This window comes from Astyanax mexicanus, chromosome 20 (genome assembly GCF_023375975.1).
Source record: "Astyanax mexicanus isolate ESR-SI-001 chromosome 20, AstMex3_surface, whole genome shotgun sequence".
NCBI classification, from domain to species: Eukaryota; Metazoa; Chordata; class Actinopteri; order Characiformes; family Acestrorhamphidae; genus Astyanax; species Astyanax mexicanus.
Window position 1 is genome coordinate 36,695,822 of NC_064427.1, and position 26,284 is coordinate 36,722,105.

General features: G+C 37.3%; 1 protein-coding gene across 6 annotated transcripts in view; it reads right to left on the bottom strand.

The window, feature by feature from the left end:
• Positions 1-26,284, bottom strand: part of grik1a (glutamate receptor, ionotropic, kainate 1a) — an 85,158-nt gene that overhangs the window by 46,389 nt on the left and 12,485 nt on the right. For all 6 annotated transcript variants that reach the window (XM_007247252.4, XM_007247255.4, XM_022681427.2 and 3 more), the window contains exons 2-5: positions 15,432-15,599; positions 14,888-15,145; positions 4,064-4,245; positions 1,428-1,481 (exon numbers count right to left, since the gene is read on the bottom strand). In XM_007247252.4, coding sequence (XP_007247314.2) covers positions 1,428-1,481; positions 4,064-4,245; positions 14,888-15,145; positions 15,432-15,599 — 662 coding nt within the window. The remainder of the gene's footprint in view (positions 1-1,427; positions 1,482-4,063; positions 4,246-14,887; positions 15,146-15,431; positions 15,600-26,284) is intronic.

The window sequence follows — 26,284 nt, forward strand, 5'->3', positions numbered from 1 at the left end:
ATTTATTTTCTTTACCAAAGCAAAAATACTAAGCTTAATGAAGGCACATACTGAGTGTTTCTGAGGAGGAAGAGTGCAACCTTTATTTTGGTTGCACACTGCAAAGTGATTTATATTCTTGTTCTTACCATGTTTGTGCATTGCAAAGCAATGTTTAATCTGATTGTGTAATGCTTGTATTAGAGCTCATATTTTCTGACAGAGAACGAATCTGGCCTCAGATTCTTTACCACTTTCCTTGGGCCCTGCTGGCCTCAAGAAAATGCAGGGCTCTAGAGTGCGACCAATTTGGACCTAATTTCTCAATAGTGTGACCTTTATTTTTTTTACGGTCGCACCAGTGCGACTAGCTGTCTCTGTATGGTTCAAGGCTCATATCCCTGTCTAAACCAAACAGAGTGAGTGAAGGAACCCACTGTGATATAATTATATTTCAACATCACTCAGAATCCAAACCACTGTATATAAAATTATTCTTGAGTCATGGAGGATAATCCATAAGATACTGAGCTATTAGATGTTTGAAGCCCTTAAAATTACATTTTATTTTTATTTAAATTTAAGAACAGTAAAGCACTTTTAACATCAAGACATTTTCCATATATTAACTTTCTAGAATTGTGCTTCAAATAAAGAACTGTATGCTGACCAGATTGTTAGTTAATTATTTACAAATCAATATTGCCTAGTTGGACAGTGTCAGCCTGTCAACCTGTAGAACTGCATTGTTAAAGGCAATGAAGTCAAATTCTTCCCCTAATTTAGCAAGGCTGATTATCCTACCCAGCAGGCTGCTAGTCAACTGTATATCCCCCATCACTAGTGATGCCACAACACAAAGACTAGGTTAAAGACTAGCACATGCCTCCTCAGACACATGCAGCATTGCCAAGTAGCCAGCGAGCTCAGAGAAAATCGCAGCAACTAGGTTCTGATGCATCAGCTCACAGACGCCTTGTGTTGAGCGACATCACCCTAGGAGTGATAAGGGGAAAAGAGTATCATCTAAATAAACGATTGCACTCTTAATACCCAACCATCTGTACTACAGAAATAAAGTGACAATCATCGTAGACACCATATTAGCCACTTAGCAACCAGTAAACATTAACATAGCAACTGCATAAAATACCATTTTAATCACCTTGCAACAGTGTAGCTCCCATCCCATCCCATTTCCCATTAACATTATAGCAGTTCCCTGGTATACCACAGTAGCCACCTGGGATACCACAACAACCAGCTAGACACATCATAAAAAACATCTTAAATATCATAGCAATAAATAACATAAACAAATAAAGCTGAGCAACCATTCTGCATTTCCTTTCTAAATTATAATGGGTTCTGCAGTTTCCTGATTTACAATTTATTATAATTATTACCTTTTTATAAACAGCATCAGCATAGATGTTTTGCAGACTTACCAAGGTGGTGAAGAAAAAATGGTAGTACTCCGTCATCATCCCCATTGACATTAGCTGCAAAAAAAAAAAAAAAAAAAAACTTGGTCACAGTTTGCATTTAAATTAGAACATAATTAAGGGCCTGTAATTGGATAATTAGTGCAGTGATTAATATCTTTTTGGTAGCAATAATTATTTTCAACCCTTACTGTTGCAGTTAATTGCTACTCATGTCTTTAACAATCACATTGGAAGAAGTATCCCATGGTCCTATAAAATATATCACTGTTTTTCAAGAGGGTTAATATATGTACTATATATATACTCCAATATTCAACATACTAGAATATTTTTTAAAAATCAAATGACACCACATTATGTGAGCAGCAACCTTATCTTCAGCGTAATCCAAATACTAGCAAAATATGTTAAAATATATATTGGAGTATGTTGATTTTGATCTGTAGGTGGCATGTGAGAGTTTTCAGCTAAGCAGTAATTGATTAACTAAGTAATTACTCAGTACTCCATGGTATTTAATAGGAAGGATTCAGGTGTTAATGCAGTACTATTTGTTTTCTGCATAGCTATCAGTATTATAAAGCTTTACTAAACTGCCCAATACTTTATTAAAGCCTATAATTTTAGTGAACCATTAGCTGAAGAAATGTAAATGGAAAAAAATAATGAATGCTGAGTAAAATCATATTTAAAGGTTATGTTTAACAGCTAAATATAATAGTATTTCCACACACACAGGCTTACTGATAACAAAATGCTATAGGGCATAAAGACCTGGACTCTTGAGCAATAAAAAAGATCATGTGGTTTGATTAGTCCAGATTTACTTTCCTCTTGAGTGATAGGTTCACTAAATTAAGAGGGAAAGTGCATTATGCACAGTGCACACTTTACCAGCATCTGTGGGCAGTGTTATGTTGATCTCAGCATGCTTCAGTTGGTCAGGACTATGTCAGCAATGTTAAATAATGCAATCAAATAGGGTCAAGTGAGTTCCTGAATGCACTGAATAAACAGGTTATCCCATCAATGGTCTTTTTTCTTCTTTGATGGAACAGTCATATTTCAGGACAACAAAGCTGAGATTTGCTGTGCTTGAATTGTGAAAGAGAAATTCTGGGAGCATGACGAATTATTTCACACATGAATTGCCCAGCACAGAGTCATGACCTTAACCCATTTGCAAGTCTTTGGAATGTGCTGGAGAGGCCATGATGGAGTAGTTTTGACTGTGCCATCACTAATATAAGCTCTCAGCCAAAGGTCTGGAAACTTTGGATGAAATTGAAAATTGTGATGTAGTGTAAGTTGCCTGAAGTAAAAAATATGCCTAAAGGATAAGTCTAAAACTGTTAAACAAAATATTAGAGCAGGTGTACTCACATATGTACAGTGGCTTGCAAGATTATTCATACTCCTTGAATATTAAGCCATAGATAACCACAAAGTAGCACATAATTGTGAAGTAGGCCAGATTTGTTGAGTGCACTATATATAGTTGTCCTGTGATAAAATTCTCCCACCGGATCTGAGCTGTGGATTTCTGCAGCTCCTCCAGAGTTACCATGGGCCTCTTGACTGCTTCTCTGACCAGTCAGGGTGGAAGATCATGTCTGTGTAGGTTTGCAGCTGTAGAACACTTTTCCATTCTGTCACGTCTGGTGCTGTTAGCTCCTCTGTCCCTTCCACACCAAGCTCTAACGGAGGTTCTCAGGTCAACAACTACACTACCCAGAATGCACCACCCGCTGACATCACGCACTCGACTGATCACGTGACACCTCACCTGCTTCCTCCAGGAAGTCCCGAATACTGATTACTGGCACTATAAAGGTGCACGCCACACAAACACCCACGCCGCGTATTGTAGGTTCTCCTCATTACAAAGCGTTCTTTATCTCTTGTCTTCAGTTTATCTTGTGTATGACCTTGCTTTTGTTTTCTCGACGCCGATTATTGCCTTTGCCTCTGATACTGGATTGTTTGTGTATTACCTGGACTGTGTTTTCACTACTGCCTCTTGGATTACCTCTGACATTGGATCTCTCGTGTATGAACTCTGGACTGTTTCTCGTTTATGGTATGGTTTTGCCTTCATTGCTCTGTTTACTGGTGATTACCCATTGTTTCTGTATCGACTACGTTTACATCTGTTTATTTTATAATAAACATATATTTTTATCAGTATCTGCACGTGTCTGCAATTCTGTGCACACCATGACACATTCCATTTCAAGCCATTGTATCTTCCAGGTCCACTCACAAATCTTTTATTGTGTAGAAGGTCCAAAGCGGACAAACAAGCGATATAAATCAATGTAAGTATTGGGATCCCTGCATCTTCTACACTGCTATTACAAGTCTCAAGTTTTAGCTTTTCATAGTTGGACCAAATGTAATGAAAGTATGATGTGAAATGACATGAAGATTACATGCACTTAAATTTTTTTTTTTTTTTTTTAATTGAGGTCCAGACCTAGACTTCTCCATTTGTGTACCTTTGTATTAGAGCATGCAACATTTTTTGGGTCAGGCAATATACTTAAAGATGTAAAAGACAAAATTTAAGAGTCACTCTCCACACTAAACTTCAGTGTTAAGACTGAAAGACAAGTGGCTAGTTCATGGTAGGGTACCTGTTTGAGCAGCTCAGAAGCCATTTGGTTGGAGCAGTCAAAGATGACGTAGAACTCCTGCTCCTTCTTCATCTCCTTGAGCAGAGGACGGGCATCGCTGCTCCCGATGGGCAGCTGGCGAATACGCACCTTCATGCCGTTTCTGGACGGGGCTTTAATCAGCTCTTGCATGCGCATTAGCCCTGTTAAAGAGTGAACACAAAAGAGTGAACACAAGGACGGCCACATTAGGAAGAAAACAAACTCATTACCGGCTGAAGTAGTTGAGTGTTTCTGATTTCCCCGGTGTGAAGGCCGCGCCCGCCAGCATCACACAAATTGGGACCCTAATCTTCCTCTGCACTGTCAGTAGACCTCAATCAATGGTGTTTTTTTATCACCCATTCCCCTTCTGTAGTCAAAGGACACATCAGTTTCTGGTTTCAAATATGAATAAATAAATAAATAAAAATGTGGGCTGTTATACTAGAAGGCTTAAATCATATCTGAAGGGCAATCTGGGGAGGAAATTGAATGTAACAGCTGCAAAAATAGCAATTTTTATTTATACAAAGAAAACATTTCAAAAAGGCACACAGAAAAAAAAAAGATATTTTATTTTGATAAATTATCATATTTTGATAGTTTAGGTTAGGAAACATGCAGCACTGGCTTGTGACTGACTTGTGACAATTTGGCAGCACCTTTTTAAGCGTTTCTATTGGACATACACAACAAAGCACAGCCTCATTAGGGAGGGTAATCACCTGCACACTCCAATGTTTCACATGAAACAGTTTGGCCATTCATCTCCACAGCTAATGAACCTTGCTGTCACATCCAGATGGACTGGAGTATACACCCAGGCGGTTTAACCGTTTGAAAAGCAATGTCCCCTCCCCCTGTGGACAACCCTGTTAGATAGAGACAACCGTAGTATTGCATATATTGCATATATAACTACTTATTAGGACAAGCCTTTTGAATAATTCATCTGCTCAAGGTTAAGTAAAAGGAATACAGAAAAAAGGACACATGGAGGTTAAGGGGAGTAGTTCAGTACTTGGGTTCTCCTTCAAATTCCAATTATTAAATTCCCCAAATAGATCAAGAACAATATACCGGATAGGAAGTTTTTGTATTTTTCCAGATCATTAAAAAAAGAATAACCAAACTAGCTAGATGAATCCAGGCAATAACAAACTAAACACTAGGGGTGGAAAACTTTAGGCACCTTACAATTCGATTAGATTACAATTTGATTACACAGAGGTCTGTGGTGCGATTATATAGCGATTATCAATGCATCTGGATGCATCTTTTTCTCTTAAAAAGGATTTTTTTTCCCTTACTGCATGAATACTTGGTACTTTTAAAGCAAAGTATCTGTAATGATCCCTAATGATGTTTTTCTATTTACAAAAAAAAGAGTAATATTAAAACCAGCTACAAGGAAAGCAGAAACAAGAAGGTGATTATAATGTTATGACTGACCAGTATAACATATGTAGAATTTGTAGTATAGAATGCACTGAGTTACTGAGTTTAACGCAGAGCTTTAATGTAGGAAATAAATGCAGTGCATCTGTATTTTCTAACCTATCTTGAAAAAAACAGAAACATGCCATCAGCTGTGTGTGTAAGAGAGAAAGGGAGAAAAAGTGACAGAGGGAGAGAGAGGGAGAAGCGTGAATAAAAGTAGCGAATGGCACTATAAATAGCTTGCTACATTAGTCTACTTGCTAACCGGACATAAATCATTGACAGTGCGAGCAGTCGCAAACACACTCAATCAGTCAAACTTGGGGCAACATGAGTGATCAAACGATATGCACACTTTAGGACATGGAACTGTACTAGAAGATCAAAATATATATCATATCAAAATATATGTACATATCTACATGTTGGCAGTTCTGAAATCGATCTTTGGCATTAGTGAATCAATTCAGAATTGCCCACATCCGAAATTAGATTAGATCTAAGATCTGAAAATTTCCCCCACCCCTATTAAACCAGCACTTTGACAACATACTGACCTAAAAGTGATACATCAGCCAATAATTAAACCAGATCAGTCTAAATCGAGGTATGAGCATTATTAATAATTACCTAAATTCCTTAAGAATCTTAATTTGTACAGAGATAAAAACTTATCAGTGACTAGGCCAACATAAATAATAGAAGAAGAAAAACACACAGCAGAAAAATGTACATAGGCACGCGCACACACACACACACACACACACAGAAATTTGAGCTGGCATCTGTTACCTAAGCTCCCCTAATGATTCTGTAATAATTTTGGTTCCAAGTCTCTGGCTAGAAATCAGACACACTACTCATTTCAAAGCTGGCCAATTTTATTACAAGTCTTTCCTAATGAAGCAAATCTTTCTTGTTTTAAGAGCCAGTTTGAGCCTTCAGCATGAGCAGACAAGGGAGTTATTTTCATAACAGAATTAAAACACCTGAAAAAACTGCAGCAAGTCCAACATTATAATATTCTTTTAATTGCAGTTAGTTTTGTTGGCTTTCGTTTGACCTAGATAGTGAGCTAAATATGTAAGGGTCATATTTCATAGACATCTGATTTCAGAATGCTGTAAAGTCCAGGACTAGGCCTAAGCCCTCTTTGGGAAATTGGCCTTATATGTTTTTGGGCTACTTTACAGAAGTTTCAGTCATTGCTGACACAGGTGTGCAAATACATACATACAGCTTGCCTAAGCCTTGCAGAGAATTTAATATTGAGAGTCTCTGGAGCAGTAAAACATTAACATTTTGGCACCCTGTCTAATTCCAATGTGGGCAAGAGAGGTATATATGTCAATAAAAGTACATAGAGTTACTCCAACTAAAGCAGGATAAACTCTTTTTTTTCTTCATTTTGGAAGAAACATGAAAGAGCATGTGTCCCAATACTTTTGACCACATAGTGTACAAGTGGTTGATGGCAACATATAATCCTAAACTACATACCATTCTGGGGCTTTACATCAAATATAGGCAAGCAAAGAATGTCATTTGATTTGTAGAATCAATTTTGTATGTTTTTATGATTAACATTCTATGTTGTAAGGTTTATGCCTAAAGCTCCTATATGATTTACATTTACAAAAAGAAAAGCAAGTCTTTCTTTTATTTATTTATTTTTTCAAAAATGCAGTAAACCAATAACACAACATCTGAGCCAATGTTTTTTTGAAGTGATTTACATTACAATCCTTTTTTTGCCTGGGAAAGTGAGTTATACAGGATGCAGACCAATAACATATTAGACATGTGATCATTTGGGGTGTGTGTGGTGTGTGGACCATATCATCTGATCAAAGGAACTAGAGGAAGTAGAGGAAGTAGAGGAACTAGAGGAACTAACAATGGAACTCATTGTCACTAGTGTTTATTTATGATATAGTAGGGCTCTGAGTGGGCCAGACGAGTGTGTTCACCCCAAAACTAAAGCATTCGAATTTCCATTCCATTCACAAGGGGCCTGAATAAGAACAACACAGAATTATCTCTGCCTCCACCAAACTTCATATTTATTTTCAGCCCAAATCGGTGATCAGCTGATATTTCTCTAATTTAGGTGATCAGGTTAAAAAGCTAAGAATACCAATGCAGTGCTGTGTGTGGATCACTGCTAGATGAAACTCTGGAGCTGGAGCACAACCAGACTATCTACAGGCTCAGCTTAGTCAGTCTTTAGTTTTTGCAGTTTCTACAGTTCATATTTGTAAGACAAATGTGCCACGTAGTGGAAGACTATAAATATTTTAACCACACTAACTGGATAATACCACTCTCTACAGTACATCATTCAGCCCAATCAGTGAGTAGCAGACCTAACTAACCACATGCACCACCAAGCGCTACAGAATACAGCAGCAGCTGCAGCAGCAGTCAGAAACCAAAAGGAATCACAATTGTAATGCTGAATAAGCAGCGATTTTCTCTTTAAGCTCCACAGTGTAGATCTGTACGGGTAATCACAGATGAGGTGTTACATTATTGTTGTTATTAAAATAAACTTGGGTTTAGATTTTTAATAGTAAATATAGGCTATTTTAAAGCAGTGAAACAGGAAGTGACGTTGGGATGATGTTGGGAAACTCGTTCCTGTGGTATTGACGGATTACCAATGCAGTCTAAGTAAACAAAAACAAAATTATAACTATAAAAATTAAAATATTTACACATATATCTCTGCTGAAATCTGTTCTTCTTTTGTTTATCTTATTTATAGTCAGATTAGATTCCCAGTGTTTGCTTACAGGTTGCCATAATTAGGGTAATCCGTTCCAAGTTTTGGCCCCGCCCAAGATCGGTATCCGCAATCGGCCGATCGAGCTGAAACACTGAGCAGTCCATCTTTAACCCAGACCAATAACATATTAGGCATGTGGGCATTTGGAGGGTGTGTGTGGTTGTGTGTGTGTGTGTGTGTGTATAAGTGAACATGAAGAAAAAGCCAGGGTTCATGTTCAGTAAACCACATTATCTGTCAAAAATGGTGGAGGCACTGCCAATGGAGCTCTGTCACTAGTGTTTATTTATGATACAATAGGGCTAGACAAGTGTGTTCACACAAAAGCTAAAGCATTAGGATGTCCAATCACTGGAACTGAGAAGCCTGAAAAACAACAACACAGATTAGTGTGATTTAATACACCAATAACAATGGGTCTAAACAAAACACCTGGAATAACCTGGATGACTAAAAAATCATACACACTACACAGACAAAAGTACTGGGACACTTGTTAATTCATGTGTTTCTTTCACAATCAAGGGTATCAGAAGTATTTAATCCTACTTTATTTTAAGTATTTGAAACATTTTGAAGCATTGGTGTCAACGGCAAGCTCATCAGTCAGATCAGGAAGTTGGATGATACAACACTACCTTACCTCCAACACCTCAACTCATCACAGAATACTGGGTGGATGCTTTATCATTCCAGAGAACACAGTAGTCCACTTCTGGCATTATGCATGGTGCCAACAGGGTTGACACCAGGAGTCCTATTCTACTGGAAAAACTCCTCTGTAGGGACTAGACAAGGTGTGTGTGCGTATTTGCCCATCAGTATCAGAAATGGATGCAACTTAAAGTAGCTGAATGCATTTATTAACAGGGCTGTCCACAAACATTTGGACACACAGTGTGTATATGCATGCATTGTTCAGCACTATATTCCATAACCTTTAAAAAAGAATGAAGGCAAGGCAATAACCATAATAATAGACTGACCCTCCTGAGTATGGCATTTTCTCGTGTCTGCTAACCCCTTTGCAAGGGATTATGGGATGGAGGCATGGCAGGAGATTGTTCGTGCCCTCAAACAGATAAATTGGTGCTCTATATACCGATTTTATTCAGCACAAGCACAGGATGTGCCTTGACAGTGTGGCATTTTATTCATTGTCATGAACAATCCCATATTACAGGGTCCAGAAGCAACCGCAGAGATTGGAATGGCTAGCACTGAGGCCTTACTAACATTTTTGGCTTATTGGAAAAAGAATTGTGCTCATGCAGTGAAATCCAAACTGTTAAGAAGAGTATATAGATAAACATTTCTGCTGTGTTAAAGTATGTATTTACAGAGTCGCCTAGACTGTTTCTTTTAGCTGCTGCCCAACATTTCTAATTCTGAAATCTGAAATATTTCATAACTGTGGTAACAATTATGAACACATGTCAGAAATGTATGTAAATTTCAAATAAAAATGAACCTTTATTTAAAACTGTAATCCTAAAAATGACAAAATGGAAAAGAAAAGAAAAGAGGATTGGATGACAATCTGAATTAATTGTCTATTCCATCTCAACCATAGGCTTACAACAAATCAGTGAGATTTTCTTGGTTGTTTTTTTCAGTAATATCAGTATTAAGCAAATGTACATAAAAAATAGCAGTCATCAATTTTAAATTTCACTATAATGGTCAAACATATGGACCCTGCGCAAGATGCAGTCAACAGTCTGTTTTCAGGCCCTGCACCGATGGGCATGATGGTCTGAAAGTGAAGTGTGTTCAGCGAAATATCTTGCGTGTTGCTATCTTGGCAGCAGAAAACCCAGGTTCACCACTGACTGATTTAAACCCTAACAACAGTCAACTGCTCACCTACAGAAATGCTAAAATAGGGCCCATACTGTTTGTTGTCAATGTGATTAAATGTTTTAGAAAGATTTTAGAAAGAATAACATGCCTGAAGCCTCTCCTCTCAATCTAAAAATTGCCCTATGAATTTGACAATGCATAATGCATGATTTTGACAATGTATAATTGTTTTATCTTTGTTAGTGGTGTAATGAAACCTGCATTATAATACAAAAACATACAGGCCCTGTCAAAAAACATTACCAATACAAACAAACAGGACATGTCATTATGTTTTCCTCTGCTGACAAATTTTATGGAGATGCTGGTTTTATTTTCCCGCAGGACTTGGCACAGTGCCCACACTGCCAAAAGTACCAATTGGTCTTATATAATATTTTAATTTCTGAAACACTGATTTTTGGGGTTTCACTGGCTGTAAGTCATGATAATAAACAATAAAAACACACACTTAAAATGGATCTCTCTATGTGTAATACATCTATATAATATATGAGTTTCACATTTTCAACTGAATTACTGAAATAAAGTAACTTCAGTAATATTACATTTTTTGAGTTGCACCTGTATCTCTCAATTCTGGCTTCACTGAGCAGAAGGGGGACAGGCTTCCTACCACAAAACAAGAGCAACCTAAAATCCAACACAACATCTCTAACCTCTCTAACCTCCCAAATCATCAAATTCTGATGCCATAAACTAATTGAAGAAAACAGTTCATAGGATAAATTCTAATTGTGTTATTTGAGTAAATTGTTTAATTGTTTAAACAACACAATGCTACAACACTGGGTTGCCTTTAGGCTCAGTTCCCATCGTTCTTACTCTCTCGCTAAATAACAGTTTAAAGTTCAGCTCTGGCAGCATTGTGGCAAAAAGTGTGAAAACACATTTTGAACAATATCCAAGCCCTACACTCTCGCCATATTACTCTGTTCTACTGTGGAAGTTAATCAGTCTATGTTTGGACATTCACAAGACCAGAAAGACACAGCTTTGAAACAAATATGCACTCTTCACATTTAGACAAGAGGTGAGACCTTACGCCAGTTCAGAACTGCTGCAAGCTCAGGCTTTATAATTGCATGGGAAAACATCACAAATGGAAAATCTTTCTTAAGGCTACAATCTACACCAGCGGGCATGCTATCTAGTCAGTGGCATTGTACATTTATTAAATGAAAACACTGCATGTATCTCAATAACACTGACCAGTTTCACAGCACTGCCTTGTGGGTATGAAATTCAAACTACCATATCTAAAATTACCTGACAGAAAAAGTCCTCTGAGCCAGTGAGTAATAGGCATGAGTTGAACCAGTAGTACATAAAACCCATCCATGCGTAGACAGCCTGCAGTGACTATAAAATTTGCTCCCTTCTCCCAGCCAAGCAGACTGAGAGCGCACACTGCTTTGAGAATGCTATCAGGAGCTGCAGGAGAGAGATATCTATTGTACTATATTCATGTGAAATCAATTCATCCCCAAACTGACCCTCAAACACACAGACACACATGCTTACACACATACAAACAATCAGAACTGATAGTGGTACACCAGAGATGATACTGAAAACATGCTCTAATGCAAACATCATTATAGCGATAAATACTGAAATCTTTCATCTCAAAGTGTCTTATCCTGTTGATTCACATTTGACTAACACAGCATTAACAATACATGTGCCCCTGAACCCCCCTAGTCAAGCCTCAGTCCAGTTGGCTTTTCAAGGCATAACTACAGAAAAGTAAAAAACAAAGCACGTCAAAGCATCCAGAGAAAACAAAAGGTTAGGCCTAGCTCTTTGGACACAAAAAGAACACACATACCCCAAATAAAATATATTCTAGGCCAAATGTGACCCAGTTAAGGCTTTTTACGATTCAGTTACAGCAATGGAGAGTGTATTGTGTTCCAAAACTGGCCCAGCTGTAGCAGCCACATTTAAGGCTTGTCATGGCAGTTGATGCCCAGGCCACATGTGGCCCACATGCAGCAGACCATGTGAAATGTTCAAACAACATTTCTATTTCGGTCCAGATCCTCCACATCCAAACAAAGTCATTGCTGTCATTCCACAGCAGTGTGTGGGCTGGATGAAAAGGTAAGTGTGGGCCAGAATTGGGCCACGACTCATTTGCTATCTGGGACCTGGAATTGTGTAATATGATGATATATGTTATGGTTATCATGACAAATACATTTTTGAGTACAGCATGTACTTGTAAAACACTAAAAACTGCACGTATCTGCCAGAGGGGTGAAAACGAAAGGGGTGCCAACCACTGTTCACACTGCCATTCTCTTCCAGAGGATGCTGCGCTGTCCAAGGTGCTGGGAAAACCACCAGCATGGTCTATAAATTTTGCTTAAATTATGTAATTGAAAAAATGGCAATTTTAACAAATAGAACATGTATTTAAAACAAAAAAAATTGGTTCCTTATTGTATCAAATCTTTTTGCAACATTTCATATTTCATTTTTCGTAAATCTTTTAAATGTAACCTTAAAAATACAACACGTCACAGTCTTTTTCAATTTTAAACATAGAGAAACATATGACTGGGTCCAGGGGTCACACGCAATTGCTAGTCTATCGGCATTAATTGGAAATTCTCCCATTTAATTCTTTGTTTCACTGTAGAGTCGTGGCACTGCTTTATCGCAAAAAAAGCCTTCAACTGAGCTGCATGGTGGTAAATCTTTTGCGATACAGCAAGCAATAGAGTGGGAAATTTTCATAGTGGGAAGTTTGTTGCATTGCTCCAGAGTTTGCTGATCTGCTGCTTTTGACCGCTTTTCAGCTTCTTTTAGCTCAGAGTGATTGTCGTATTTCTGAACTACCTCAGTTTTATTTTTATACTGCTTGCAAACAATTGTGCCCATGTCAAGCTCTCTCTTCCCCGGTACGTTCATCGCGTTCTTCTCTTGCTCCATGCTAGCAAACTTCATACAGATAAATGGAGCCGACTATCTAACTAGCTTGCTGTACGGTGGCCTAGACGTCCTTCTTCTACACACTAAGAAAAGTAAGTACAGATTTGTACTTAAAAGGGTACAAAGCTTGTCGCTGGGGATGTACCTTATATCGAGGTACAAAAAAGTACCTTTCAGTGGGAGTCCTTTTTTGTACCCATGGTTTTTGTGCCAGTAAAGATTATAAAGATTATAAACATTATCATCAACTGAATATGGCTCAAAAACTTGAGGATCGAAAATTGTCTGGCTTTCAAATGAAAAATTTGCAATTAAAATATATATTGTTTATTAGTACAGTGGTACAGAATACTGAATGTACCCTTTGGCTGCTTAAATGGTACAAATTTGTACTTATTGCTGGTAGAAATAACTTTGTACTTCAGAGGGAACAAAATTGACCCTGTAAAGACCAATATTGTACCTTTGAGGGTACAATTATGAAGAGTGTACCTTTGAGTACAAAAAAGTACTCATATCGTACCTCTGTTTTTTAGAGTGTATGGTGGCCAATTGGACACATAATGCGGTATGCAGTACTGTTGGGATTAGAAGCGGCAAAAAATAAAACCTAAACACATTTTGAAATCGCTTTTGGGGCATTTAAAATCGATTCAGAATCGCCAGGAGTAGGAGTCACGATTATTTAAAGAATTTATTTTCTTCAGCACCCTTCAGACACACATCTGCAGACCGTTGTAGGATAAGTTCTTAATTAATTCTAATATTGTCTTATATTTACCAGCTTAAGTATTTCTGCCTCATAGGCCAAAGGTCAAACTTCTTTAGACTGTGTTAATCAGCACAGCTGGACATGAGATTTTAGCTGTGTCATCTGGGTAACTGGCCAAATTGGTTTTCACAAACATCCTGTTGGTTTTCACAAACATCCTGTCCCTGCCTCTTTGTATGTAGGTAGATAGACCCTGAGTCAAAAGTCGTGTTCTGGCTACTGTCAGTGTCTGAGCTTTGGACATACTTCTGAATAAAGTATATTCCTGAACTAAATGCATCATAGACTGTTCATTCTTCCATCATCACTAGCTACAAAATGACTGGTACTGTGAGGAAGAGGAGATGACCATATGTCTCTTCACTGACCACTTTAGAAATATATAACCATTTCAGCTAAATATGGGGCCGGCATCACGATATACAACAATTTGGGGCAGTGAGAAGGGACATAGAACACTGGTAATAAATGCACCTGGCTTTACTCACCAGCAGCAAGTATGTCAATTTAAAACACCATGCAAATGCTAGTCACTACGTGTTGCACTTTGGACGGCATATAGTTGTTTGTTTGGTTCTACTTTTTTCATGTTTCTTTTTTTTTTCTCCCACTGTTCCTACACAGAGAACTGCCTGCCCTCTTGCTCTGAGAGCTACCACTGGAACCGTGCCGCTGACCAACTTCTTCAAGCCAGCCAGAACGTATCCAAGTCATTCTCCACTCGTTCCCTTTTTTGTGGACTGATTGCGGCCCACCTATTAATAAAATTCCTTTTCTGGCTTGTTTCTAGTGCACACAACTGTAACCTGTCAGTAGAACATCCATAGGTCCCTTATTTTTACCTGTTATTTTGAAAGTGTCTTTCCCAACACATCAACTTTCAGAAATGAGCTTTCACTTGCATCCTACCATTTTCCTCCTCATGACAGGTTTTACTGTAGTAATCAAGGTAATTTTATTCTTCTACTGAGAAAAAAAATGGCTTTTAGTTGTAACTCACCTGTGCTGTCTTCATAGACCACAGTAATGGACTTCCACTTGTAGTACGTGACAACATCTAGAATAGCCCTGCTGATGGAGGTGTGCTCTGGGTACAGGTTGATAAAGAAAGTGTCCTTGTTGTCCACTGAGGGGTGTTTCCAGCGGGTCTGAATATGAGGAACCTCCAGGGCATTACAGATAGACTGCACTGCACTGACAGAAGAGCTGTGAGCTGGGCCAAACACTGCAGCTACACCCAGAGCTAACTGGTCACATACTGTAAGAAAAGAACCATCAGTGAATGTAGAGAAAAGAGAAGGAGAAAAGAGAGCAGAAACACAATGATTGGACACAATGAAAACAGAGAGGGAGGAGAAAACAGAAACAGCAAGGAATTAACAACTAATGCATAAAAAAGAGCAGGGATAGAGAAGAAAGAAAAGGCACAGAAAGAAGAAAAGCACAGAAAGTGAATTGGAAAAAAACATGCTTTTCAATACCCTGTGCATGTCAGAGACATAACACAAATGATACACGATGACAAATAAGATCTGAAGGCTGACCTCTTCGAGATGCTTCAAAACTGTCAAAGAGATTCACTCTCTGAATGTCATAGGTCAAAGTGGTGTTTGGCATCAGTGTCCTGTTCCGGTTGATACTAGTCACGGCAAATTTGAAGGCTAACTCATCCACACTCACTGGCTCATTCTCCCGAGTCTCAAAAATGCCCCCTGCAAACAGAACAGCAAGAACGAAAAAAGAAAGAGAGAAAAAAAGAGTGGAAAAAAAATCAGAATACCACAAAAGTAACAGTCCAGTCAAAAAACCTGTTCCAATTCCCTTTTCTATTACTGTGGGTTATTAGAAATACAATGGTTGGCAAACAGAACATTACGCTTTACATTTTCTTAGATGAATTCATGAAAAGGCAAACACAAAAACAAATTGCACTATAAATCAACCATGTGCACCTTGGATCGCATTACATAAATTATACTTCATAGTAAGCTTACAGAATTTCATAGAAGGAAAAGGATCATTAGAGAGCTCATAATGCACAAGAAAGTACAGTTTTTTCTTGTACCAAAGAGAAACGTGTCAGATATCTGAAAAAATAAAACATAACTGAACTGACAAATGGACCTGAGACAATAAGAATATATAAAAAGTTTCACTTCTAATACATGTTTTTTTATTGTCCAAGAACAGTAATAATTTATGTCTACAAAAACATTTTTCACCCCGTCTTTATCCTTAATACTGAACCATATGGTGCTCAATAAGAAGGATTATAAGATTATAAGAGTTAATTTTATGTTCTGATTTTGTTCTGATTGTCCTGTATCATGCATTAATTCAAATAGTGTTTATAGCTCTTTATGGTAAGGTTGGGCAGTGTGTATATATATATACACAGAAATTAACTTTGGTAAGAAAAGGTAGAGAAGAATTTAAAGAAACAACGATCGGAAAGTTGGACATCTGATGGTCAACTGTTGTCAGGGTTGTATTCAGTCAGTGGCACACCGGTGTTTTCCGCCACCAAGATAGCAATACGTCGGAAATTTACCTGTACATACCTCATTTCCAGACAGGCAGTCAAGACATTTAGGACATAACTAAGAATTTCCTTCACTGCATAAATGTTAGTGGCACTCAAAGCCAAACACAGGAATTGGCCTTATGTTGAGCAAGTTTGCAATTTTAAATGTTTGATTATATTTTGTGTGTTGGGTTGTGGTGGGTTAAATGGGCTGGGAGCAAAGGTGTCAAGTAACTAAGTACAAATACTTTGTTGCATTACTTAAGTAGAACTTTTGGTCATCTATACTTTACTGGAGTAATTATTTTTCAAACAACATTTTATTTAAGATTGTTTTCATAGCATCTTCTAATATTGGTTTATACGTCCATCACACTCCAGAAGGAATATAGCAGATGTATGTAGCCTAGTATAAAGATGATCCGTGACAGAGACTCAAGAGAACTCAAACTCTGGAAATGTCCCATCTAAGCTTCTTTATTTTATTTTTGTATTGTACTAAAATTCATTCTTTCCAAGGGGCTTATATGTAGCTGAAACAGGCAGCCTAGCGCATCCCAAATTTGGCAACATTAACATTTTAATCTAATTTAATCTAATATATATATATATATATATATATATATATATATATATATATATATATATATATATATATATATGAAACTTCTACTGCTTGCCTTAATTAGTGTATTCAACATATAAGATAAAAAATGGTTCATCTCACATATTTTCAACCACCCCCTGCAAAAACTAAAAGTAAAACAAAATTGCAATGTTATATTTTAATGTTATTCAAAACTATTTTGTTTTATATGGTCTTTCAAAAGTAATACAGTAGTGAAACAAAAAAATTGAACATGTATTTTTGTTATTAAAAACGAATGCATTATCCTAATTTAACCATTACCTGTTGGAGGTAAGTAACACCATTGTACTAAATATTGATAGAATAATTAGCAATGGACCTTAAAATATTACAAACTGCTTGTATAGATTTTTTTGGTTTCGGACATCTTTTGGATAATTAACCGTGTACTGGGCCAAACTGACCCGGGAACACTCGTTTTGTAATCAGAACTTTTATACTTTTACTGGAGTAAAAATCTTGAATTGACTGTAATCTTCTGAAAACAAACAAAAAAAAATCAATAACTCTACAGCCAAACAAAGCATAAAGATGGCTGGCAATTGTTTAAATGAAATTATGTTAAACATTATAGATGGCTCCAATCCAGTAAACAAGACTGGTAAAAAATAACAAGAACAAACCAAAACAATCCTTTTTCACATACAGAGGCGAACTGCATGCATTTTACTGTGACCACCTTTAAACATGACATTAATGAGTGCAGGCAGCAAGATTTAGCTGCAGACCATGTTTGGATGCAGCTTCTTATCACCACAGACAATCAGAATGAGATGCCATCTTGTACTTGTCCACAGATGTTTTACAAAGGCTATTACGCATCTACGAAGTGACAGATTACACAGCTCCCCCAATTCCTTTGTGATCCTCCTATTTCTTAACCTAGAGTAGATCATTAGAGTGACCCTACCCAATTTAAATTTAAATAAGCTCTAAAAAAATGGAAGTGATCGTATCAGTAACCATTATTTAAGACTCCTGCTATTAAACCTCCCCCAGTGGCAGTGCAAGACTGCTGCTGCTGCCTCACTAAAACTCAGTGCCACACAAACACAATGAAGTTGATTAGAGGCCAAGTCCAAAAGACGCTGCCAACTGTGTCCCCACTGCGGGAAGCTAAACTAAACAGTAGGCTATGTATCCACAATTACGCACAAGCATATGTTTAAAAACACACTGCTATAATGTAGCACTTGTTTAAGTTCATTGTTGGAAGACACTGTAACACAGTCACTTCAGCAGAAAAGGGGAGAACAAAAGCAATATTCTGTATAAATTTTTAATCACATTGGGTCCACATGATTCAAATTTAATTTGTGACTATGCTGTTCCAGATTCAGAATCTATCTACATTAGTTCTTCATGACAGACCTTAACTATAGCTCATCAGTCTGATGGCAACTGTGAAATGGTAATGTTTGTGCATTGGGGGACAGTCTAGATAAAGCTGAAGTTACACTGGACTGCCACCTCGCTATTTTGTTTATCTGGGGGAAGTAAAATGATGTGAATTTGGAGGAAGCATACACAGTCCAGTAAACAGATAATATTAGCTAAATAGTTTTTTGGGAGAAACAAACAACAGTATGTTGCTTGAGGAGCAGTTATTTCATTTTTGCAATTTTCCACTAAGAGTACATCAGTTACAGAAAAACCCAAATACATAAGGCTAGTTTTAGGGTTCTAACTAGAAATGTCCTGTTCACATTTTTTTTTTAGTTTGTTTTAGCTAATGTTGAAAAAATCCATGATTTCTCTAGTGAATAGGCCCTATTTCTATCTACAAAATGCCTTTTGATATTTAATCATTTAAAAAATTATATGTGTTTAGCTATTCCTTTAACCCTGGTCTGGTATATAAAGAGCCTGTGAATAACACTGATCATCATTAATGTGTTGATGTTGAGTTTAGTGTTTTTAATCACTGTTTTTAAAAATAACCAGAGTGAATGCTGGGCTGAATGGTGGGTCACTCTGGTTTAGTTTTCTCTGATTGTATTGATTTCATGCGTATTTACTTTTTACGAAAGTGTGAAAAAGGTCTATTGTTGGTGTAGTTGAGAGTGAAAAGCAGTGCCTCTCTGATCCAGAGATCTATCAGATCACAGGCGAACCAGATTTTTTTCGCACCTACGTCAGCATGCTGGAGATGTGGCATGGCACCAGAATGCAATCAGCCCTGCTCATGTTATAAAAGTACAAAAAAACTCAAGCAAATACATTCTAAGTTGTATCCCAATCCTCCCAAAGAGGGTGTTTTGAAAGTAGCAGATTAGTCTTCCAATTCACATTCACCATAATCAGATGCCAATCACACTGAGATAAGCTTAGCATGGGATATGGCTAACTCACTATTGGTCTACAGCCTAAAGGTTTTCCGGGTATTCTGTTTATCAGGGTTTGATGACCAAAGTTTAGCTGAAGATTCCATGGAAAAAGAAGTCAAACAAATTGATGAAAAGCCCCCTGGTGCATATTACTCTGATGCCCCTTACTCCCCCAGGAGGCAAAGAATAGAAACCTTTAAACATAAAGCTGAAAATTCGTAGATATGGAGCATCAGAATTCAGTGGGATATATATGTGTGTGTGTGTGTGTGTGTGTGTTTGTGTGTGCCACACTGAAAAAGGCTGATGCCAGAGGGCAGAATGAGGCTTAGAGCTTTTTAGAGTAGACAGATCTGCTAGGAAGAGGCAGGATTGAACAGACCACATTAGAGCTAAGATATGTTCAATCAATATTTAAAAGATTGAAGATATTAGTAATTGACTAAACTACTGATTATTTTGATTAATCACATCCTCAGTTGTAAACAAAAAAAAAGAAAAATTGATGAATATGATGGACACATAACTAAATAAATGATGGATGATCCAAAAAGAAAACACAGAAAGCCCCCCCCCCCCCAGTTAAACTCATGCACAATATAAAAATCCGTTGTGTTCTGAAATGTGTAAAGAAAAATCCCAACATTAATTACAGAAGATCTATAGACCATTATTTTGTGTTTTTAATCAGTATTTTAATTTTATTTTCATTTTAAATTGATCCGAAGTGAACACTGGACTGAGTAGTGGGTCCCTCCAGTTTAGCTTCACTCTGGTTTTATTGATTCCCTAATTAGATTAACACATAATAAGCAGAGCTTTTTATCTGGAGTTAAACATTTTAATCCTTAAAAAGAAAACACAGAAAACCCTCACAGGTAAATTTACGCAGAATGTAAAACCCATTGTGTTCGGAAATGTGTGACTACAAATCCCAACACTATTTGCAAAAGGTCTGTTGACAGCATTGAAGGATTTGTGAGAAGAAGCTCAAAAACTATTTTCAAAAACTCAGCTAAGCCAAACCCACCCACTCACTTGGACTTGCAATTCTCTCGACAAGTAGGATGACGACAAGAAGATGATTTCAGCCACTGCCTCTTTTCCATTTGCTGCCAACGAAGCATCACTAAGCAGCCAAAGCTCTTGGAACAAAGTGTTGGATTTCCAGATCTAATACATCAGCCAACAGACACCTGTGCCAGCCAGTATCACAATGAGAGTGATGAGGCTTCTCTGGCTTCAGTCTGCATTCAAACTTGCGACCTTTGGGCAGTAGTGTCAGTCCTTAGTCTGCTAAGCCAATCAGAGCCCTGGGAAAACCTTCTTAACTTTCAGTGAAAGTCAATGTAATGATTTTATTCAAGGTAAATTCGATAAGTTTTACTTGGACAAGGAGAGCATTAGCACTAAAATTTGATTTCAAGTAAATATCGCTCTGATGTAATTTGGGACCCCTGACATTGTGTAAAGAAAAAGTGACAGTATAATGTCAAAAAAAAAATCACAGCCCAGCTTGATTTAGGGCAGGTCGTGTGTCTTTTGTATTGTGAGAACACAAAAACACACCTTGTATGGCTCAAAACATGCTAAAGTATTTAGTAGTAATTTAGTAATTCTCTTTAGTTTTCATGGGTGTATTTGGGCATAGTGTGCAGTAAACCAATCAGCATTTCACCTGCCATTTCCTTTAAGAGACAGTTGCATTCTGACTTACTGGTAAAAATAACGGATTACTATTTTAATGGCATTTCTTAGTGGTTGACTGTTGTCAGGGTTCAAATTAGTCAGTGTAGCACCTATGTTTTCTGCTGCCAATATATCAATATGACAAAAAAATTACCTGAACCTCATTTCCAGACCAGGCTGCAGACAGTAGAAGACAATAGAAGGAGCATCTTTGGTAAAAACACACACGCAATTGGTCTGTGAGTTTTGTGTCCCACAAATGTAACAAAAGTTACGCTGCTCACAATAAACACTGGAAATTTAATGGTTCTCAATAGTTCACAGGCGAGTATATTATATGGCGAGTATAGTTTGATTGATTGATACTGATTAGCCACCTGGCACTACTATGACTGAACACAGCACTGCAGTACAGATAGTAGACTGCAAAATAACTAACAATATATCTGTAGCTGACTGGTGGGCCTTTACTGTACCCAAAACACACTAGTAATTTCTAACATGCCATTTTGAAATTGCTAAATAATTATATTATACTTGAGAAGTCTATTTAAATTTTTTTCTTATATTGAGTTTAATGAATATGAAATAAAAATGCTAACAAATCCATTAAAAGATTAAAAAAAACTCTCCACTCTAAACATTTTGTGTGCAGTGTTGTGTTTGTCATTGGAACAGAAATCTCATGGGACTAAGGCTCAGCAAGGCCAGTTCACCTCTGAAACAAAAACTGTAATGAATTACCCCTCTGTTATGTAACCGACTTTCAACCCTTGTGTCGAAGTTTTTTAAGTTTTTATTTTTTTATTTTTTTTATTTTGTGCAGTGCTGGCAAAACTTTCTTTTTTGCCAGCACATTTCTCAATGTTCTTATGAGGTTGACAATTAGCCCAAAAAATCAATACAGAAACAGTTTTTACCACTACATCAAAAACCTCACATGAAAGCCCTGCTCTGCTTTTAGATGAAGGAAAGCAGTAAACAGTTCATATTCCCAGAGGACTGTGGTCATTTACTGTATGAAGCTCATATAAATTGGCGAAGTGTTGCCTTCTGCTATTCATCAGTCCCCCAGAGCAAGACTGGGTAAGAGGGTGGCACACATGCCAGGTAGGCCCTCCTTGCTGGCTTTGATCAGCAGACACTACAAAGACTCAGCCTTGTCAGGCGCAGTGTAAATGCTAAGTGATGATGATAGCATAGGCAAGGCTACAGACTGAAATAATACATCTGGACTTGAAAACAATTTTAGATATATGCTTTTTCCCCCTATTTCAGTTCCATTCAATACAAAACATGATATGCTAAACAGAGACAAAGACTTTAGTTGTATATAGTATTTGCACCTGCTGCCAATGCCAGAACATGAATTTACATTAGGTCTGGCCAATACATGAAAAAAAAAAAAATATATATATATATATACAGTTCTGTGCAAAAGTTTTAGGCACCAAAGCAAATTACACTAATCCATTTATCTCAGCAATATGAGTGTTTTTACCTGCAAATAAGCATACACACAGTAAAACGTAACAAGGAATTCTCATTATTAACTTAGTATATCCTGTGAGCCAAGCTGAAGAACAAAGTGTAGTTCCAGATTTCTCCTGGTGCTCTCAGCCAGCATCTGTATATGTTCAGTTCCATCAGCAGCTCACCTGATTTACCAAATTTACAATTTACCAAACCTGTTGTTGATATGATGAAAATTAGAAATAACTCTATTAAACTCAGATGAGAAGATATTAGGAGATGTTTTAAGAGAGAGAGAAAAACTAAAAGTCTTTAGCACAGTGACAGTTTTGAGGAAAATGAATGCATTGAATGTAAATGTAAGTCAAATGTCTGATCACATAAACAATTGTAGACAGGCGTTACCGGTCACCATTATGTCCACTCACGGTGCTGTGCAATGTGTGTGGTAATCCTTTCTACAACATATTTTCAATACACACATGATACTGTGGATCGAGGATATTAAAAGCCCACACACCTACAGAAATGCAATGCCCCCTTCATCTGGCATTCACTATCTAGCCTCAGATAATTTATGTCACCTTGCCATGAGCACGCTAACCAGTATTCAACCACACTTACAAGAAAACACCTCACAACTTATACAGGTGTGGGTATTCTCAAGCCGTCCCCCAAGGTACCATTTCATAATCAATTTGCATACTTCTATTCCATTATTTCTAATGTGTCTACATAACTTTTAGCCACCAAATCTCTTTACCTTAGTGTAACCTGTGGTACCTGGCAAAAAGCAGATCCTTTCAGTTCTGTAGGTTGCAAGGTGGAGGCTCGAAAAATAGCATTAAAAACCCACAAACGTCCGTTTACCTTTTACCATTTTGGTATAGTTTCATTTCAGTTTTGGAGCTGCAGCTGTTTACACACAGTAGAACTTGAGGCAATGATTCGGGCACCGCCATCTTGAAATTAAGTCACAATAAGTTGATTGACGAGCAAGAGCGAATAGGTACGATAAAGAAACAGACTGCAAAATTAATTCTGTGGAAATGCATAAATATTATAATTAGAGACAACTTGAATAGCATGAGCAGAGGAAAACAACAGCAGTGCAGTATAACACTTTTTGCAGTAATGTAGGTGCAGAACTCATTATCTGAAGAGAAGTGATTGTAGAACAGTTCAGTCCAGTATAGTTGATTCCTTTTAAAGCTAAAGATCTACCCTATCTCTCCTTGCTGATGCCAAAAAAATAGTAATTCCTCGCTCTCTTTTTGTCGGTTACACGGTTACACAAACATACCTTATACTGTATCCAAAAGAGGGTCTATCAAGGAAAATAAAAGGTACTTCAACCACACAAAAGCCAGTCAATTCATTATGTGCTCGTATCCTAGAGAATACAAAAGACATTTCACAGCTAACAGCTGTGATATGTACTTTGCTGCTGTATTGTACTCTGCAATTAGAGCTGACTTCAATTTCTAGTTCCACCAGTGTTAATAGGGAAATCAGCATCTGAAAGGCTCTTTGGAGATTCTGTCTCTTCTTGTCAGCACCGCAGGGGGACGGTTTAGCTCAGCTTCAATGGCAGATGGGATTTGAGAATCCAAATTATTTCATGAACTTCAGGGGAGTACATTCAATTTAGAATAAACCCTTTGGACAAATACAAGCAAAAACAAAGTAAAAATAAAAGTCTTGGCAAGAAACCTGCAGAAACCCGGACACATTTGTCTTTGTGCTCTAGCAAGAAAGAAAAATAACTGCTGTCTTAAGTTACATGTTCTACAAAAGACAATTTATTGCAGAATGTATACAGTGGAATGCAAAAGTGTTTTACCACTTTAAAAGTCAATAGATTTGTCTAAATTGCAAATGAGTCTTAAGCCCTTTTCAAACTGGATTCAATTTACATGGGGTCATGGGGTAATTCTTTCTTTCACTGGTGCTCCTCTGTGATTATTTTCTGTCTTCATCGAACATGCCTCTGTTTTTCTCCCTCGTCAAAAATTACAGAGTGGATTACCCACTATTTGTCAATGAGCTCAGTGGTGGCGTGAACATTTTAGTCATGTCTGGATACACATCTCTGTTTCTAAAAACAGACTTCACCCTGTGTTGAAAATGCTGTTTTCCACTAATTCTACTATACTGTATTAAATCTTTGAGCGCCCCTCTTAGAGAGAACAAACAACTTTCTGAAAAATAAAAATAAAATTAAACTGTGAAATCAAGTAATCAAGTAAGGTACGAGTCAGTGTCTCTATAACCAAGTGGATGCATATGTTCTGAAAAGGGCTGAACAATATATACAAGCAAATTTTTTGTGGAATATGACACTTTTTAAACATTCCTTTTGAGGCATGATACAAAGAAAATTATCACTGCTTTAATTTTGCATGTGGTATTAAATAGAGGAAGATTGGCCCAATACTGTTTATTTTTCTTCAATTTTGGATATACTAAAGGCCATATCTTGCACCCTGCGCAAGGCTCATTGCTATCTTACACCCCATCAACAGTCTATTTTAGGCCTTGCAAATCTTTTAACTAACAATGGAGCTTACAAATATATCTATGATATAATTTCTGGCGTATTGCTATCTTGGCAAACACAGGTGCACCACTGTCTGATTTAAACCCTAACAGCAGTCAACTGTCATACCTTTACTGCTATCTTGGTGACCGAGGAGCACTGTGTGTGCTCAATGCGTGTACACTTCTGCTCATTACACACACACAAGGTCACACAGAAGCACCCGAACCCAACTTCTACATCAGCAATAAAACAGAATACGCAATAAAATAACATTACTCTTCCCATAAATTACCTGCCCACGCACCTTTACAACATACACAAGCAGGTCAATTTTCTCTGCTTAGAAGCACCGTGCCATCACCACACCTGGATCTTAAAGGGAATGGCAAGTGACACAATGATTGGTTTATTGCAAGATACGCCCCAAATTAATTATTATTAATTAATTAGAGCATGCCTTCTGCATGTTTTGAGATGTGCAAGGCATGTTTTATGCATACTCGCAATACCAAACACACACTGATACACCCTCAATCAATATAAATCACTAAAATAGGGCCTTAAGTGCATCATCAATAACATGATATGTAAGGTTGGTTTATTACAAGATACGCCCCAAATTAATTATTATTAATTAATTAGAGCATGCCTTCTGCATGTTTTGAGATGTGCAAGGCATGTTTTATGCATACTCGCAATACCAAACACACACTGATACACCCTCAATCAATATAAATCACTAAAATAGGGCCTTAAGTGCATCATCAATAACATGATATGTAAGGTTGGTTTATTACAAGATACGCCCCAAATTAATTATTATTAATTAATTAGAGCATGCCTTCTGCATGTTTTGAGATGTGCAAGGCATGTTTTATGCATACTCGCAATACCAAACACACACTGATACACCCTCAATCAATATAAATCACTAAAATAGGGCCCTAAGTGTATCATCAATAACATGATATGTAAGGTTGCATATACACTGCGGGGAAAAAAAATACTTTTTTGCAACCCAAGTTGTTAATATAATCATATACACACATATCAAGCAAACATTTGGTCTTGATCTCTACAATTGTGAACATTTTTAAATTACTCACATGCAGAGGTCAAACATGATTTCTAAGGGGTCAAATTACTTTTCAAAGCTCTGTATTCAAACCAGTGATGCATAAAATATATATTTT